Below are 18,839 nucleotides of genomic sequence, written 5' to 3'. Positions count from 1 at the left end.
TGGATAGGAGTAGACGTGCCTTGCTACTTCAACAGGTAGCCTTCAAGTCAAGCGGAGGCCACGACTAAGGCGAACAAGAGCAAGCGATGCAGTTATTTATCTTACCACATGAGAGCTGTCGAGTGTCAGAAGACTTGTAATATTTGTGGAACTCATTGAGCAGAATTTCACGATAACTGATCTGGAATAAAACTGCAATACCAGCAATTTACAACATGTATTCCTCTTTCCAGCGTAGGTAGTTATGTATATTTACACAAAAAGCATACTATTGTCAAGATACAAGCTAACACAAAAGTATAATCCAGACTTTACTTTCAAGTATTTTCCAGGGAGAGTGAATTAAAAAGGAGCACCAGGTAAAAGTGGTCGACACTGACAAGTGTTTTATTAGTAACACAGACCTGGGGACTGAATCAAAAAGAAGCAGTCATGACTGGAACCTTGACAAGTTTGAAATTGTTCAAATGGCATTGAAAAGACAGAGGTGGCGGACAATGGTACCAATACAGTCAAGGGAGCAGGTAAAACATTCAGGTGGCTCATTCTGCTTCAAATCAGCAGCAGAAAAAGAAAAAAAAATCCAGAAATTAAGTGCAAATCTCAAATAGAAATGGTATCAGGCATAAGATTTGCAATAACGGAGATGTCCAGGTCATACGATACACATCACGGTAACTGAAAGATGAGAAATTTAAAGAGTGAGGTTCCACCATCCAAATAAGTCTTTTTTTTTTAACCATTATTTTCTTTCATAACTTCTTTAGTCCATCCTTCCATCTTGATGTATCCTACAAGCCTTTTTGGGGGAACACTTCCAAGATAGACATGATCATGTCAGTCATTTGATAAAACAAATTAGACTGTTTTATAATTCATCCAGAGATCTGTTATGTGGAACGTCTTAACTCAATCATCGGTAACCCCTGACACACGAATGACCTTGATTGATAGGGCCTATATTCCCCCAAAACCCCCCATTCAAAACTTTTCATTGTCCATTTTCTCCTTTCTGGTTGCTCTTGGCTGTCTTAAGTGAAGTAAAGTCCAGTACCAAGTAGAGAGTGTGTAAAATTACAGGCCATTGCTGTTGTTTTTGTTGTGCAGAGACCAGGGTAAGAAGCAAAAGGTGGAAACTTTCTCGTTTGTCTCGTTCGTCTCGTTTGTTGCCTTGCTGTTCCTTCTCTTTTTGTAACGTCAAAAGTTTAGCAAGATGTACAAATGTGAGCATTCGCCCAACTAAACGTACACAAACGCAGCCCCATGCGTACATACAGAGTCAGTATCAGGAACTGTAAGGCTGAGACTCCATTTTGTTTAAAAAAAAAAAACATACAAATAAAGAAGCGAAAACAAGAAAAAGAAAAGCTGGCTTTCCCCCCAGTCGTTTCCTGGCCTTCCAGATCTCACTCTGTTCATCCCTGGTTTCATGTTATGCTGCGACTCTCCTCTCCTCTCCTCTGTCCCCTTCTGAGAGGGGTGAGGGGAGAGGTCCACTGCGTGGAAACAGAGGAGCGATGGGAGCCGGCAAGGGGAAGGGGTTTAAAAAGAGGGCTAATCAGCCAAACCCTCCCTGCAGAATAAGCCAATCACCAGAGCCGGTGCTGGTGGAGGTTTCGACTGAGGACGGACCGGACGTCAGCGGTGAACCTAGGAGAGAAGACAGTTGTCAGGGTAATACATTTCTCATGCTACCAGGTAAATGGAAAAAACACTGCTACAGTGCAGGATGCTCATCCATCAGTCTGAATACCTGAAATACTCACCTAAGTGCATCTAGCATAGGCAGCAGGTTAAGGAGTGCTGTGTCACTAGGGTCACTGAACCAGGACTTGATAGGTATTGCATTGTCTAAAAGGCAAATAGAGATTTGGAAACAAAGGAGAGTACTTCTGAGTGACAAAAGTAGAAGAGTTATGAAACATAATATTTGATAGGTAAAAAAAAATTTAAAATAAAAATATCAGGTGAGTTGGACAAAACTATCTGCGGTTAGAAAATCAACAAAACATTCCTTGTATTACTAAGGTGCGCAGTATTGTCCCTTCATAGATGCCAACTTACCCTGATTCTCACAAGCCTGTCTTAAGACTAATCACACTTTCTATAGGAAACATTTTAATTGGTGTGCGTGGTTTGTTTGCATGAAATGTGCAAGAGCTGCTTGGCAACCTTCCACCCACACCCAGCAAGCTGAATGCAACTGATTTCACAACCTTTTTAGTTTAAAAACAATTATCTAAGCTCACCTCCAAGGATATGACCTAGAATGATATACAAATGCACCACCGTTCAAAAGTTCGGGGTCACTTTTGAAATGTCCTTGTTTTCCATGAAAACATACATGAAATGAGCTGCAAAATGAATAGAAAAGTCAATATGATGACAAGGTTATAAATATTGATTTTTAATTGATTTTTAATTTCACTCCATGAAATACAGAATACCAGCTGACTACTTCTTCCCTAAATCGTTATTGCATTGTTTGGAGCTGTGCTTTGGGTCACTGTCCTGTTGTAGGAGGAAATTGGCTTCAATTACGTGCCGTCCACAGGGTATGGTGTTGCAAAATGGAGTGACCCTGTACAAATCTCCCACTTTACCACCAAAGCACCCCCAGACCATCACATTGCCTCCACCATGCTTCACAGATGGAGTCAAGCACTCCTCCAGCACCTTCTCATTTTTTCTGCGTCTCACAAATGTTCTTCTTTGTGATCCGAACACCTTAAATTCGTCTGTCCATAACACTTATTTTTCCAATCTTCCACGGTCTGCGCTCTTTTGACCATTTTAATATTTTATTTTTATTGGCCAGTCGGAGATATGGCTTTTTCTCTGCCTAGAAGGCCAACATCCCGGAGTCGCTTCTTCACTGTTGACGTTGAGACTGGTGTTTTGCAGGTACTATTTAATGAAGCTGCCATTTGAGGACTTGAGGTGTCTGTTTCTCAAACTAGACACTAATGTACTTGTCCTCTTGCTCAGTTGTGAACCGAAGTCTCCCACTCCTTTCTATTCTGGTTAGAGACAGCTATTCTGTGAAGGGAGTGGTACACGGCGTTGTACGAGATCTTCAGTTTCTTGGTAATTTCTCGCATTGAATAGCCTGCATTTATCAGAACAAGAATAGACTGACGAGTTCCAGAAGCAAGTTGTTTGTTTCTGGCCATTTTGAGCCTGTAATTGAACCCACAAATGCTGATGCTCCAGATACTCAACTAGTCTAAAGAAGACAAGTTTTATTGATTCTTTTAATCAGGACAACAGTTTTCAGCTGTGCTAACATTACCCTTTTGCAATTTTCTAATGATCAATTAGTCTTAAAATGATAAACTTGGATTAGCTAACACAACATGCCATTGGAACACAGGAGTGATGGTTGCTGAAAATGGGCCTATGTAGATATTCCATAAAACATCTGCCATTTCCAGCTACAATAGTAATTTACAACAATAACAATGTCTACACTGTACTTCTGATTAATTTAATGTTATATTAAAATGGACTTAAAAAGTGCTTTTCTTTCAAAAGGACATTTCTAAGTGACCCCAAACTTTTGAACAGTAGCATACAAATGCATAGAATACAGTATATGCCATTTAGCAGGCTCTTTTTAGGAATGACGCCGGAGGAGAAGGCCGCCGTTTTACGGTCTCCTAACCAATTGTGCTATTATGTGTTTTTTTGTACATAATGTTTCTGCAGCCGTATCTTACGGAAGAAAAGAGCCGGATGCCTCGTCCGGACCCGCAGAAGACTAGGAAAGCTGCCATTACCGTCAATATTACTCGCCAACGTGCAATCATTGGACAATAAACTAGACGAGGTACGATCACAAATATCCTACTAACGGGACATCAAAAACTGTAATATCCTATGCTTCACAGAATCGTGGCTGAATGACGACATGGATATTCAGCTAGCGGGATACACGCTGCACCGGCAGGATAGAACAGCACACTTTGGTAAGACGAGGGGGGAGGGGGAGGGGGGGGGGCGGTCTGTGCATATTTGTAAACAACAGCTGGTGCACGAAATCTAAGGAAGTCTCTAGATTTTGCTCGCCTGAAGTAGAGTATATTGTGATAAACTGCAGGCCACTACTCTTGCCTAGAGAGTTCTCAGCTATACTTTTTGTGGCTGTTTATTTACCACCACAGACAGATGCTGGCACTAAGACCGCACTCAGTCAACTGAATAAGGAAATAAGCAAACAGGAAACCACTCACCCAGAGGCGTCGCTCCTAGTGGCCGGAGACTTTAATGCAGGGAAACTTAAATCAGTTCTACCAAATCTCTATCAACATGTTAAATGGGCAACCAGAGGGGGGGAAAAAAATCTAGATCACCTGTACTCCACACACAGAGACGCGTACAAAGCTCTCCCTCGCCCTCCATTTGGTAAATCCGACCACAACTTTATCTTCCCGATTCCTGCATACAAGCAAAAATTAAAGCAGGACGCACCAATGACCCGGTCTATAAAAAAAGTGGTCAGATGAAGCAGATGCTAAACTACAGGACTGCTTTGCTATCACAGACTGGAACATGTTCTGAGATTCTTCTAATGACATTGAGGAATACATCACATCAGTCACTGGCTTTATCAATATGTGAATTGAGGACGTCGTCCCCAGTGACTGTACGTACATACCCCAACCAGAAGCCATGGATTACAGGCAACATTCGCATTGAGCTAAAGGGTAGAGCTGCCGCTTTCAAGGTGCGGGACTCTAACCCGGAAGCTTACAAGAAATTCCGCTATGCTCTGCGACGAACCATCAAACAGGCAAAGCGTCAATACAGGGCTAAGATTGAATCATACTACAATGGCTCCGACGATCGTCGGATGTGGCAGGGCTCGCAAACTATTACAGACTACAAAGGGAAGCACAGCTGCGAGCTGCCCAGTGACACGAGCCTACCAGACGAGCTAAATCACTTCTATGCTCGCTTCGAGGCAAGCAACACTAAAGCATGCATGAGAGAGTCAGCTGTTCCGGACGACTGTGTGATCACGCTCTCCGTATCCAACGTGAGTAAGACCTTAAACAGGTCAACATACACACGGCTGCGGGGCCAGACGGATTACCAGGACGTGTGCTCCGTGCATTTGCTGACCAACTGGCAGGGGTCTTCACTGACATTTTCAACATGTCCCTGATTGAGTCTAATACCAACATGCTTCAAGCAGACCACCATAGTCCCTGTACCCAAGAACACAAAGGCAACCTGCCTAAATGACTACAGACCCATAGCACTCACGTCCGTAGCCATGAAGTGCTTTGAAAGGCTGGTAATGGCTCACATCAACACCATTATCCCAGAAACCCTAGACCCACTCCAATTTACATACTGCCCAAATAGATCCACAGATGATGCAATCTCTATTGCACTCCACACTGCCCTTTCCCACCTGGACAAAAGGAACACCTATGTGAGAATGCTGTTCATTGACTACAGCTCCGCGTTCAACACCATAGTACCCTCAAAGCTCATCACCAAGCTAAGGAACCTGGGACTAAACACCTCCCTCTGCAACTGGATCCTGAACTTCCTGACAGGCTGCCCCCAGGTGGTGAGGGTAGGTAGCAACACATCTGCCACGCTGATCCTCAACACTGGAACTCCCCAGGGATGCATGCTCAGTCCCCTCCTGTACTCCCTGTTCACGCACGACTGCATGGTCAGGCACGACTCCAACACCATCATTAAGTTTGCTGACGACACAAGTGGTAGGCCTGATCACCGACAACGATGAGACAGCCTATTAGGGAGGAGGTCAGAGACCTGGCAGGGTGGTGCCAGAATAACAACCTATCCCTCAACATAACCAAGACTAAGGAGATGATTGTGGACTACAGGAAAAGGAGCACCGAGCACGTCCCCATCCTCATCGACGGAGCTGTAGTGGAGCAGGTTAAGAGCTTCAAATTCCTTGGTGTCCACAACAACAAACTAGATTGGTCCAAACACACCAAGACAGTCGTGAAGAGGGCACGACAAAGCCTATTCCCCCTCAGGAAACTTAAAGGATTTGGCATGGGTTCCGAGATCCTCAAAAGGTTTGACAGCTGCAACATCGAGAGCATCCTGACCGGTTGCATCATCTCAATAGTATTTACCCCCAAGCCATAGGACTCCTGAACAGGTAACCAAATGGTTACCCGGACTGCTACTCTCCGTTAATCTTATATGCATAGTCACTTTAACTACACATTCATGTACATACTACCTAATTTGGCCTGACCAACCAGTGCTCCCGCACATTGGCTAACCGGGCTATCTTTATTGTGTCCCACCACCCGCCAACCCCTCTTTTTACGCTTCAGCTACTCTCTGTTCATCATATATGCATAGTCACTTTAACGATACCTACATGTACATACTACCTCAATAAGCCTGACTAACAGGTGTCTGTATATAGCCTTGCTACTCTTTTTTCAAATTTATTTTTACTATTGTTTTATTTCTTTACTTACCTACACACACACAAACACCTTTTTTTTCTCTCACACCATTGGTTAGAGCCTGTAAGTAAGCATTTCACTGTAAGGTGAAACACCTGTTGTATTCGGCGCAGGTGACAAATAAACTTGGATTTGATTTTATCCAAAAGAGACTTAGTCATGCATCCATACATTTTATCTATGGGTGGCCCTGGGAATCAAACACACAATCCTGGTGTTGCAAACGCCATGCTCTACCAACTGAGCCATACAGGACCACCATATGAGTGTGTGTGTCGTCTCACCTGGATGGCTCCGGTAAGCTCCAGGCGAGTTGTCCAGGATGACGATACTAGACAGGTCGTCGTGTACTACTGACAGGTCTTTAATATAGCTACCTAGATCCAACGTACAATGCTGCAGACACAGGGAAAATACACACAGGATGTAAGCAGATTGCAAATACACGATTGATCGATTCTATCTCCATAGAGAGTACATTAGGTCACTATGGATGGACATAAATCAGTTGTGTTCATATGAAAAGGGGAGAGTGATACCTGTCTGTAGTATCTGCGTTTCAGGATGTTCCGGTTGTTGTCCAGCTTGTCTGCCACTGCCGAGCCATAGATCTCCATACTGGCTGTGAACACTACTAGCTCATACCACTGGCTGACCTGGAGACAGGGGTGACACACATCCAGGGATACATGTAAGGCTCACGCCATCATTTACAGTCAAAGAACTGGCCAAGCAGAACAGAGGTAAACATCATTGACAATAACCACATTTCCATCCACAGTTATGCAAGTTAGTCATCTTGTATAACTAAAAAAAAAAATGTTTTTATCATCACAACAGCTGTGATGGAAAAAGGAAGTTTTGGTACAATTTTTAAATGCCGACAGATCATTTGTTCCTTCTACATGGTGGGATCTTTGTGTTGGTAAAAATTAATTGTACGAGAAATGGCGCTGGAAGTCCCTTAAATGCTCAAAAATGTACACACACACACACACACCAAAGCCAACTACGACAAGGCTGCTGACATAATCCATGATCTCATCAGGAGATTGGAGAACGTAGCACCAGAGGCACCCAAACAACTCATCTGCAATGATATTAAAACCTTAAAACCTTACCTTAAGCAAAACCCTCCCAAATTATTAACAATATGTAACCTGCCACACTTGCAATCGAAAAACACGAGAACTCTGTTATTTAAGTACAAAGCATGGCTATAAAAGCATACAGCACCACTTGGGGACTCGGATCGCAATTCCATTTTGCTCTCACCTAGCTACAAACAGAACATGTAATCTGAGGAACCTTGTATAAAAAGGTATGTGAAGGATTGGTCCGAAACAAATATGGACATGTTGAAAGGCTGCTTTGGCTACCACTTGGAAGAAATTCTGTGACACGAACAAAAACATTAAAGGACTGAACTATTACTGACTACATAGCTACATTGTTGCATTAACTCTGTAATTCTAGTAAAGACTACTAAACATTTTTCCAAAATGCAAAACCCTGGATAACTAAGTAACTAAAACAGTTAATTGACCAAAAGTGAAAAGCAATGTGTGCGAAGGACAACTGATGAAATCCATACAGAGAGACATTAAAATAGATAAAAAATAGTAAGTTGGATTACAAACTCAAAATGGAAAACACACTTGAAAATAACAAAGCAAGGGAGGCATGGAAATATCTTAAACAAATGACAACAACCTAGCCAATGAACCTAGATTTTAAACAACGGACAGGCTTCCTGTAAATGACTTAACCCTCACGAATGACAGTCCCATAATCGTTGCTGAAAATGATGTCCTCTCTAAACTCAATCTTCAGAAAACAACAGGCTTTGATGGTCTAAGCGTGCGGATTATCAGGGAGTGTAAATGGCAAGTGACATACACAGAATCCTTTTTTTCTGGAAAACTGCAACCATTGTGCACATTCCTAAAATGAATAATCCCAAATCCCTGAATGACTATCGTCTCATCTTCTTGACCTTGGTGATAATCAAATGCTTGGAGAGCATTGTCCTGGGACACATTCTCCAGCACACAGAGAGCCTACTGGACTCATTCCAGTTTGCATGTAAACCAGGCCAGAGATAAGGATGCACTGCTCTTCCTTCTCCATAAAATCTACATGCACCCAGATAAATGCCAGAACTGTGGATTTTTCATCTGCCTTCTACTTATTACACCTTGATATACTTGTTAAAAAAAACAAAATAAAAAAACTTGCCCCTCTAATCAACTGGATCTGGTATTTTCACCAGTTGTGTCATAACAGTGAGGTTCAATGTGAATACATCGGACCCACTAACCACCAATATATGGGTACCCCAGGGCAGTGTCCTTTCACCGGTTCTGTTCACCCTCTACACCAGCGATGGGCAACTGGTGGCCTGTATGCCCCCCTTTTAGGGACGCAAACAATATATATATATATATTTTATAAATTCTCAGACCCACGAGCCACTGTGCCCCCCCACCGTTTTTTTGTGGCCCAAATTCCCCACCCCTGCTCTACACCAACGATTGCACCCAAATAACATCAGAATGTGCAACAATAAAGTACGCAGAAGATACAGCAATCGTTGGTCTAATTAAGGGGTCAGAGGATGACTACAGGACAGAAATAGCACACTCCACCCAATGGTGCAAGGAAAATATTCTTAATGTGAAACCCCCCCCCAAGGAAATGACTTTAGATCTATAAAAGATGACTGCAGGCCCATCCACATTGACTCAGAACAAAGTGTCAGTTGAGCAATACAAATATCTTTGAACTATAATTGACTCAAAACTCTCCTGGAATGCCAACACACAGATATACAAAAATGGAAAATGACTATTTCATGAGGAGAATAAGGGTGTTCGTAAATGTACTTGAGTGCGCTCAGGCCGTTTGTAAATTCAGAGTGTTTCGCTCTCGGACCATTCAGAGCGCATACTGGACGCTCTGGCCGAGGAGTAGGGTTGATCTGAGCGTTCTGACCTCACAGTCAGAACCCAAGCTAACTGGCTAAAGTTAGCTAGCTACTTCCAGACACAATTAATAGAATCCCTCAACTGACCATTTTACTCACCCTAGCAGAGCTGGTTAGGCTGTATTCATGTTATCTAGAGCGTTGGCGACCAACTGTGCCAATGACAACAATATGTTTTTTTTTGCCGACGTTCACTGACTCCGGTCATATTCATATTAAGTGTTCGTAAATTCATCAGTTATTCTATTCTCTGCCATACTCAAATGAGAGTGTTCTGAAATTGGAGTTGATAGCCAAGGTGAATTTACAAATGCACCCTAAATAAATTAGGTCAAAAGAATAACAACCATATTCTACACATCCTTTGCTCAGACATCACTCTCGGTTTCAAAGCCTGGTATATCGCAAATAAAAACCCACTATACAAAATAGTAGTAAAGCTGTAAATTAAATTCATCTCGAGAACATATAAGCGCTGTTCTTGGAGTGGTGAGGGCAAGACGCGACCAACCTGACACACCCACTCAACCAGGAGTACCAGCTCCTACCATCAGGCCGCCGACACGGAGTCCATCTTTACAAAACCAACAGAGCCCAGAAATAATTCATTCCCACCAGTATAAATCAACTGAATAAATAACTGCTCGATGCCCCTCCCCCAGAGAATTTACTAACTGAATTACGAACTGTATCCACATGTGTTGTCGTATCCACATTTATGCACCAATTGGTGATGCTGTGCTGTTTGTTGAGACATTTCCAGTAAGGGACACACAAATAATTAGTATTACTATAAAACTATCATATCAAGTCACGCGATGACATGTTGTGTGGTCCTCCCACTACGACTCTCGAAACCATGCAGTTTCTTAGGCTATATATAAAATAAATTAAGATACACTTCACAGGGCGGTGAAAGTGCATGGTGATCTTGATGCTCCTTTTCAATAAAATATTGAGGGTCTGATTCAGGTGACATGGTGATCGATGCATGACTGATTTAGATATAACCTCAACACTAGTCTGCCCTCACTGTATCTGCCAGCTGTTGGCCACGTGTCAACATCAGAGGAGGCACATTTGCTATTTAATGCAACAGTTTGTGACAAAACTATCGATAGAGTTGAAAATGCGATGTAAACACATTGAACATTAAGTTCAGGTACCGAATATATATATATATATATTTATTTTTTTATCAGCTACAAGTCAATTTGGTGGAAACACCACTGGTGGGAAAAGGTGCATAATTTCTTTGAGGATTTTTGACTCTTCACATGAAAATCTGTCGCCAATTGGATGGGAACCTAGCTACTGACGTACAAAATAGAACTCATAGTTGACGAAGGACAAAAACTGCTAACTTTTACTCACCACTTCTAAAAAGAAGTCGACGTGCGGCCTTTTATGTACAAAGAATCTGACAGGGTGCTTGTCAATGACTACCTGCAAAAGAGAGGAAACAGACTAGGAGTAATATCATCTTGGATCAGATGGGTGTACGCGCAGCATGCTTGCCTCTGGACCAGAGGGTCCAGGTTTGGCTACCCCCCCAATTCTCTACACGCATGCGTTTACCTTGAGGATGAAGTCTGGTGGTGTGCCGGGTCTCACTGTGGGTCTGAGGACCCCGTCGTGGTGAGAGTGGATCAGCGTCTCATCTAGATCCAGCACCAGAATCTTCCTCTTTACTGCATCTGAATACCAAACACACACATGCTTATTAACTGTTCAATAATATATACCTCACCAACTTAGCCTTGTGGTTAGATTGTCCTCCCCGAGATTGGGGGTTCGCTCCCTGGTCGAATCATACCAAAGACAAAAAAAATAAATAGGACCCCGATGCCACTCTGCTTGGCACTCAGCATAAAGAAGATTGGGGGGCAAGTCCCTGTGAGAGACTAGTGTCCTGTCCAGGGGGCGTACTGTACATCAAGCTGCCTGGCACTACGGAAACAGGAGAGAGGCTTGTGTGCACTATGGGCCGCTCTAGCTTGAACATGGCTTACTTAATACACACACCATGCTAGGTCTAATCTATAAGACCATAAAATAACATAACAGTAATAGCGATGATTTTACCATCTTACACAAGTGACAAAATGGTTTGTTTGCGCCAATGCGTTCACATATTTGTTTTGTGAACACACGCTTCAACAGAAGGTATCCGATATATGTGATAAGTTCAGTGGTGTATTGGGAGGCTATATGCAGGTATAGGTATATTTTTATTTTTTCAGTGGGCATTGCGTATACACACACACATTACTTAATCCCCACTGATGTGTATCACAATAGTATAGTGCAAGTATATACGCCGTATCAATTATATAGCGCAAAAGAGAAATCACGCACAAAGTATCCTACACAATCGCAAAGCACGTGAAATATATCCACATGCCCGCAGCACACATCTAGTTTCAGCAGAATATCAGGCAGCAAGAGCATGTAGCTCTCAACTGGTTCTCATTGAGCAGCTCACAGAATTTAACGACATCAGTAGCCAGAAGGCTAGGAAAGACATTTCAATCTATTATATCTACCAGTAAATGCTAATTTAGGCAACAATGGGTATGCAAACCAGTTATTCAATAAGTTTGGTCCTAAATCTTAGTTGAATCTTTGCGATGTGTAATTCGGTCATCATGGCAGTTCAAATTTAAATTCAAAAGGATTTCCCAATTAAATGTTGACTGCAAAGTAGGTCTTTGTATCAATCGGGAGGGCATTTGTTTTGCAAACTCTGCCATCACCTGTAGCCTAAATTGTAGGGCTAGCTACATTGTACAGAAACACCGCTAGCAAAACAGTCTCTTGCTAGGTGAGCAATTAAATTAAAGGGCAACTACACCCTCCCAAAATTATATTTGAAATGTTTTTCCCTGGACCTAATTTAATGGTGTCTAGATGAGAGTTAAGCACTGTTGTGAACTTAGAACATCCAATTGTATAAACTTTGGGAAAGCAGAGCTTGTCAATGGCTTTTCCCCCCCGCTTCTGATTTTTTTTAAGCTAAATTTGAGTATACCCACTTCTCCAGGCACCACAGGATAAGACAGTTGAGCAGGGCTGTCCTACAGAAAAGCAATTTGAAAAGAGTGGGGTGCGTTCATACTCTTCAGCCTAAGAACTGAAATTAACAATGGATTTACAGGACCACGAACCCACATTTGTGAAAGCACAGTCCCCCGTTTTCCTTTATTGAGACAAGCTCTTAAAACAGTAGTATTTGGACCTCCTAGTGCCCAGAGAGCACCCGTGTTTCATGCACATACAGTAGGTTGTCTTTAAATATGTATACCATTAGATGCCCATCACTTTGTTGTACTAGCTTCCTTGTACAGATTGTACCAGTTGATTTTTAATTTTTGTTTGTGTGTGTTCTGTATTTGTGATAATATTTTCTCACTTTGCTTGTTTGTCTATATTTGTTTTTATACAAAAATGACTGAAAAAGTTACAGCTCTTTCTTTGCAGATCGGTTTACAGGCATTACTGAACAATGACTTAACTAAATTTAGACAAGTGGACTATATACTCACTGAGTCTGTTTCTGGAGATAGGGGACAGGGGTAAAGTGTCATACCGCACTGTCTGGTACTGGATAACCTGAAAGAAAGACAGACCGAAAGAGATTAAACATAGTAAACTCAGACAATGACAGAGTCCATCTGTGAGCATAAAATTCAAGAATTGAAAACAGAACAGAAGACGACGTTTGGTTACTGTGGTATTGGCCATGTTACAGGACTAAAAATGTCAAAAACAATCCAAGCTATAGATAACTATTACAAGAGGATGTAACGCATCAAACCCCACTTTACAGTAAAAGTCCTCGTCATTCCATTGTTTGCTACCTATGCTGCTATCCTTGTGTGCATTTGAAATGTTGTGGTTACACCTGCTGCATTTACTTGTCAGCACTATGTAGTATTGTGGATGCCTACTGGGAATTTGCTTACACCCGTCAGTGCAGATGAGACACCTGTTGAAAAGGATGTGACGAGAGGGAGCAATATCAGATTATTCACACCCATTTTCTTCACTCCATTCATTCATTCATTCATGGTTCCCTCCTTGCTTCTTTGACAGTTTTCAGACTCAGTGGCCCCAGGGCCCTGTTTTCCATAAGGGCTATATTTAGCTCCCCCAGCTGTCCGCGGCTGTCACTAGAATAGGGGACCAAGTGGAAAAGGGAGACCCGCAGGGTGACTGACTGGGGCCGGAAAAAAACTTGTTCTGTCCGAAACCATTCGACAGCACTTCCCTGCCAGGCCCGTTTCATGCCCTGTGGGGCTTGGCACGGCTGACCAAGCCTAGGGATAGCCTGTTCATGAGCAGTTGGTGGAAGCCATGGGGGGAACCCACAGCCCCACTTTCTGTACCCCCCTGGGGTGTTGTCTGTATGCCACCCCCTTAACCCAGGAAACACTCTGCAGCCCTCCAACCTGGAGCAAAAACCTACGGAAGGGTATCTCTCCAGGAACAGGGTCAGAGAGCCCTGGTCTAGACCCGCCTAGGTGTCAGCCAGACACCTAGGCCCGTCGTCACCTTGGTCATTGGGAGTGGGAAAACCACCGTCGCACCAGTAATATCATACTCCAGAGAATTAACATTAAACCACTCGTTCAGGGGAGTAACAGGTTGCTACATTGTGGAATAAATGATTTCCCACCATGTGTTACATCAACCCCACACATCATAGGGTATCTCTATTCAAACACTGCGTCTGCAACCCACCGACTAGGCCCTTAGGCTTTCTGGTCAGTGACAATGTATCACTGTTAGGTAATACAGTACAAGCCGTAAACACTGGAGCTTGACTAAACTGTGTGTGTGTGTGTGTGAGACAGTGAACAGTAGCAGGGTAGTCTTTGTGGCTCAGTAATCCCTCACCCTTTGGCCCTAATGTGGACTACCCTCTGTTAACCCAGAAGCTAAATAAACTGGAACTAATATTACACCATACTTAGATGTAACCCCCCCCCCCCCTTGCTGCAAAACTAAGTCAGAAACGAAATAATTTGATACCGCGGCATTGAGTTTACAGCCCAGAGACAGTATATAATAAACAAACAATATGAATCACCCGACCCGACTGTGCATTACTTGAACAGGTGGAGCCTTGAACACCTCAAAATGTCAAGTTTATATTAGGAGCGTCAGTGAACCAGTAGGTGACCAGAGACTTCTGGGTCAAGTCCATATATCAAAGACTTCTGTCGAACAAGATCCTTTCTTTGTCACCTTAACACTCACATCACACTACAGTAGTGGGCTACAAAAGTTAACCCACAAACATATGAGCAGCTGCATTCAATTAACAAATGTCAGAATCAGAAGGGTTAGTGTGAGTCCATAGCATAGGTTCTGTCTGTGTTTATATCAATGGTTCCTACAGCCCCACCGGAAGCACATTTCCAGCTAATTCTATTCTGACTATGGCTCTGATAAGGCTTGTGCTCTTGGTGAGATGATTGGTTCTAATTTTAGGTTGATTGTGCTTTGGGTTTGTGACAGGGTTATGACAGCTGTAACCAAGACATTTGAATATGCGAGTTGCGTGTCTGTCTCAGACTCACACATCCAATGACACATGATATAAATATAAAACACAGCATGTAATGGGTTGGTCCCATGTTTCATGAGCTGAAATCAAAGATCCCAGAAATGTTTAATATGCACAAAAAGCTTATTTCTCTAAAATGTTGTGCACAAATTGGTTTACATCCCTGTTAGTGTACATTTCTCCTTTGCCAAGACAATCCATCCAACTGACAGGTGTGGCATATCAAGAAGCTGATTAAACAGCATGATCATTACAGGCACACCTTGTGCTGGGGACAATAAAAGGCCAAAAAATGTGCAGTTTTGTCACACAACGACACAGATGTCTCAAGTTTTAAGGGAGCATGCTGACTGCAGGAATGTCCACCAGAGCTGTTGCCAGAGAATATAAGGTTAATTTCTCTATCATAAGCAGCCTCCGACATTGTTCTAGAGAATTTGGCAGTACGTCCAACTGGCCTCACAACCGCAGATAACGTGTAACCACGCCAGCCAAGGACCTCCACATCCAGCTTCTTCACCTGCGGGATCGTCTGAGAACAACCACCCAAACAGCTGATGAAACGGTGGGCTTGTAAAGCCTAAGAAATTTTGCACAAACTGTCAGAAACCATCTCAGGGAAGCTCATCTGTATGCTCGTCATCCTCACCAGGGTCTTGATCTGAATGCAGTTTGGGGTTGTAATCGACTTCAGTGGGCAAATGCTCGCCTTGGATGGCCACTAATAGGAGAAGTGTGCACTTCACGGACTAATCCCGGTTTCAACTGTACGGTCAGATGACAGACAGCGTGTGTGGGCGAGCGGTTTGCTACCGTCAACGTTGTGAACAGAGTGCCCCATGGTGGCAGTGGGGTTATGGTATGGGCAGGCACAAGCTATGTACCACAAATACAACTGCATTTTATCAATTTATTGTAATTTCAATGCATAGTGATACCGTGACCAGATTCTGAGGCCCATTGTCAAGCCATTCATCCTTTGCCATCACCTCATGTTTCAGCATGATAATGCCAAGCCCCATGCTTGTACATAATTCCTGGAAGTTGTCCCAGTTCTTCCATAGCCTGCATACTCACCAAAATGTCACTCATTGAGCATATTTGGGATGCTCTGGATCGAGTTGTATGACAGTGTTCCAGCACCGGCCAATATCCAGCAACTTCGCACAACCATTGAAGAGGAGTGGGACAACATTCCACAATCAACAGCCTGATGAACTCTATGCAAAGGAGATGTCATGATGCATATGGTGGTCACACCAGAAACAGACTGGTTTTCTGATCCACTCCCCTAACTTTTTTAAAAAGGTATGTGACCAAGACTCAAATGTATTCCCAGTCGTGAAATCCATAGATTATGGCCTAATGAATTTGTTTAAATGGACTGATTTCCATATGAACAGTAAAATCTTTGAAATTGTTACATGTTGGGTTTATTTTTGTTCAGTGTATATATATATCATTGGACCCACTCTCCAGACATAGCAAAAATAACGTGAGAATCGAGGAGTGAGTTGGTTTAACAACTTCACAATAATAATGTCAAAGATGTTTTATACTCAACCCTTGTTCTATCTGTGGTAATGCTTACCGTGCGTAGGTGCTTCCTGAGAATGTACAAGAAGAAGCCCCATATTCTGGACGTTACACCTAGGAAAGTGCGGATGCCAAGTAGACACTGTCGGGTCTTCAGCATGTCGGCGACCACACGGGGACCCACACAGGAACAGGATATTGAAGGGACTACAAGCCAGCCCTCTCAACAAAGTTGACCAATTTGGTTCGGCCTAGGCTTCGAAGAGTCGAATCGGTATACTTTCGCTACAACCTCTCCAAAACGAACCAAATGCGTCCAAATCAACCAAACTAGACCAAGCAAACGTGTGAGAGCCTCTGCACGCTTGCTGCACAACTCTCATCGATTGGAATGCATTGGCATTGTGTAGCAGAATAATTGTGTGATAAAAACAATAGCTAAAACAGAAGTAGCTAGTTACTCTAGCACGATGACTGCTATCCAATGCCAATCTGGCTAGCTATGGTCAGAATATACCACGCAGCTCGTCTCGCTGACAAGCTAGTAGCTAGCTCGCTCGGTAGGCTGACCACCACCTTGATTGAACCCTTGACTAAAAACTTTAGGCCATTGCAATTTGAAAGCAGTAATTCGTGCGCGTATTTGCTCCGTGGTATCTGAAGAAAAATAATGACGGAAAACAAACAAACGTCAACATGAAAACTGCTTGCAGTCTATAGCAAATCCGGAATCGAACTGCGAGCCGCCTTGCCGTCACTTCCGCGGGGAGAAAAGTATTCTCAAACCGATTCGAAACTGACGGTTGCGCGCAGCACGTCCCCGTGGAACGCAGACAAACAAAAAGTGAACGAGCAGTACATTTTTAAATAATTAAAATCAGGTTCCAGTAGCTATACATACAGTGGAGCAATAATCTCAAGTGTAAGATTTGGTATTGAATATTGTAAAATGTGAAATTTGCGCACTTAAAGATGCAGTGACTACTAGAATATGTGAAATTGCTGTCAAATATGTAGTAACCTACCTACTTAGGTGTCAAAATTACTCGAAATACTAACGAAATGAAAGCAATTAACGTACATCGCTTAATTGAATATATATATAAAAAATGATTATAGTTGACGAGAGATTTTTCTCTTCAGGTTAGAGTTCTACTGTCAAAGGCGGAGGGTTTATCTCGAGCTTTTTATATTTTTACATCTTAATTAAGAGATTCGTAAATCAATGTGTACCACTCTCGACCAATTAATATTCAATAATATTGGGAAAAATAAGCCAGACAAGATCAGGAAGGATGTCATTTCCAACAAGATGTGATGGTGGTCTTAATGTTTTAGATTTTACGCTGTTTAACCAGACTACAAAAGTGAACTGGGTTAAAAGGTATCTCAAAAACCTTAGTCTTTTGAATATAATACCACATTTTATTTTCCAGAATATTGTGGGGCTTCATTTTTTACTCCAATGCCCTAATGCTGTGGGTAAACTTCCTGTTAAGTTAGTCAAATTTCATAAACAACCTGTAATGTGCTGGTCCTTGTTATACAAGCACAACTTCTCTCCACACAAATGTTTTATTTACAATAATAGTGATATTAAATATAGAAATAAAATAAAAAATTCACAATTGGTTTTCCAATAACATCTTCGTGGTTAATCAGCTTATAAATTACAATGGTAATCTTTATACTTACAATGAATGTTTAGCCAAATCTAACTTTGTTATGTTGTGTAAGGAATATGACATTTTAATGAAAGCTATTCCCAATTGAATCATTACTTAACTGATAGATCGATCAAGCTTTTCATTACATGCACTAAGTTACAGTGATAGTGTATAAATTAATGGCATCAATATATTAAATAAGAAATGTAACGACGATTTAGTCCGAGAAATTATTAACAGCGAGTTTACCGCTGCTGCAAATTTTTGGTGGGCATCTTCATTTGATATGAAATGGCAGTGTGGGAGAACTAATCCACACACATTTTTGCTAAATTATCAAGTCAGAGAACTCTCTTACATGATCCTTCACAGATGTTATCCTTGTAATAGTCTTATTTCTAAATATGTAATTAATGTAGCTTTTGTGAATTGGAAAATTTCATTCTAGAGCATTTATATTGTGATTGTTTACATAGTGAAATGTTTTGTACATGTATGGAAATATAAAGCCCTTGCAGGCTGTGTAAGGGCCATTTGACCAAGAAGGAGAGTGATGGTGCTGCATCAGATGACCTGGCCTACACAATTACCTGACCTCAACCCAA

At 42.2% G+C, this 18,839-nt stretch overlaps 1 protein-coding gene across 1 annotated transcript; it reads right to left on the bottom strand.

Annotated features, from left to right (window-relative positions):
• Positions 1 to 360: 360 nt before the first annotated feature.
• On the bottom strand, positions 361 to 17,401 carry LOC109897078 (CTD nuclear envelope phosphatase 1A). The gene is made up of 8 exons (XM_020491600.2): positions 16,623 to 17,401; positions 13,005 to 13,071; positions 11,038 to 11,156; positions 10,834 to 10,905; positions 7,013 to 7,129; positions 6,758 to 6,869; positions 1,767 to 1,851; positions 361 to 1,650 (listed from the first exon to the last, which is right to left on the bottom strand). Exons 1-8 carry the CDS (start codon positions 16,725 to 16,727, stop codon positions 1,590 to 1,592), a joined length of 738 nt encoding a protein of 245 aa, XP_020347189.1. The 5' UTR covers positions 16,728 to 17,401; the 3' UTR covers positions 361 to 1,589.
• Positions 17,402 to 18,839: the final 1,438 nt, after the last annotated feature.

Source organism: Oncorhynchus kisutch, linkage group LG9 (genome assembly GCF_002021735.2).
Source record: "Oncorhynchus kisutch isolate 150728-3 linkage group LG9, Okis_V2, whole genome shotgun sequence".
Taxonomy (NCBI): Eukaryota; Metazoa; Chordata; class Actinopteri; order Salmoniformes; family Salmonidae; genus Oncorhynchus; species Oncorhynchus kisutch.
Note: the sequence above shows the minus strand (reverse complement) of the source record. Positions and strands in the feature narration are given on the sequence as shown.

Excerpts from the sequence above, each read along its gene's own strand:
- LOC109897078 (XM_020491600.2), bottom strand. The coding sequence starts at position 16,727 with ATGCTGAAGACCCGACAGTGTCTACTTGGCATCCGCACTTTCCTAGGT. Across the intron at positions 11,157-13,004 it reads TATCTCCAGAAACAGACTCA|ATGCAGTAAAGAGGAAGATT; the intron begins GTGAGTATATAG and ends TTTGGTATTCAG. Across the intron at positions 10,906-11,037 it reads CACCAGACTTCATCCTCAAG|GTAGTCATTGACAAGCACCC; the intron begins GTAAACGCATGC and ends TCTCTTTTGCAG.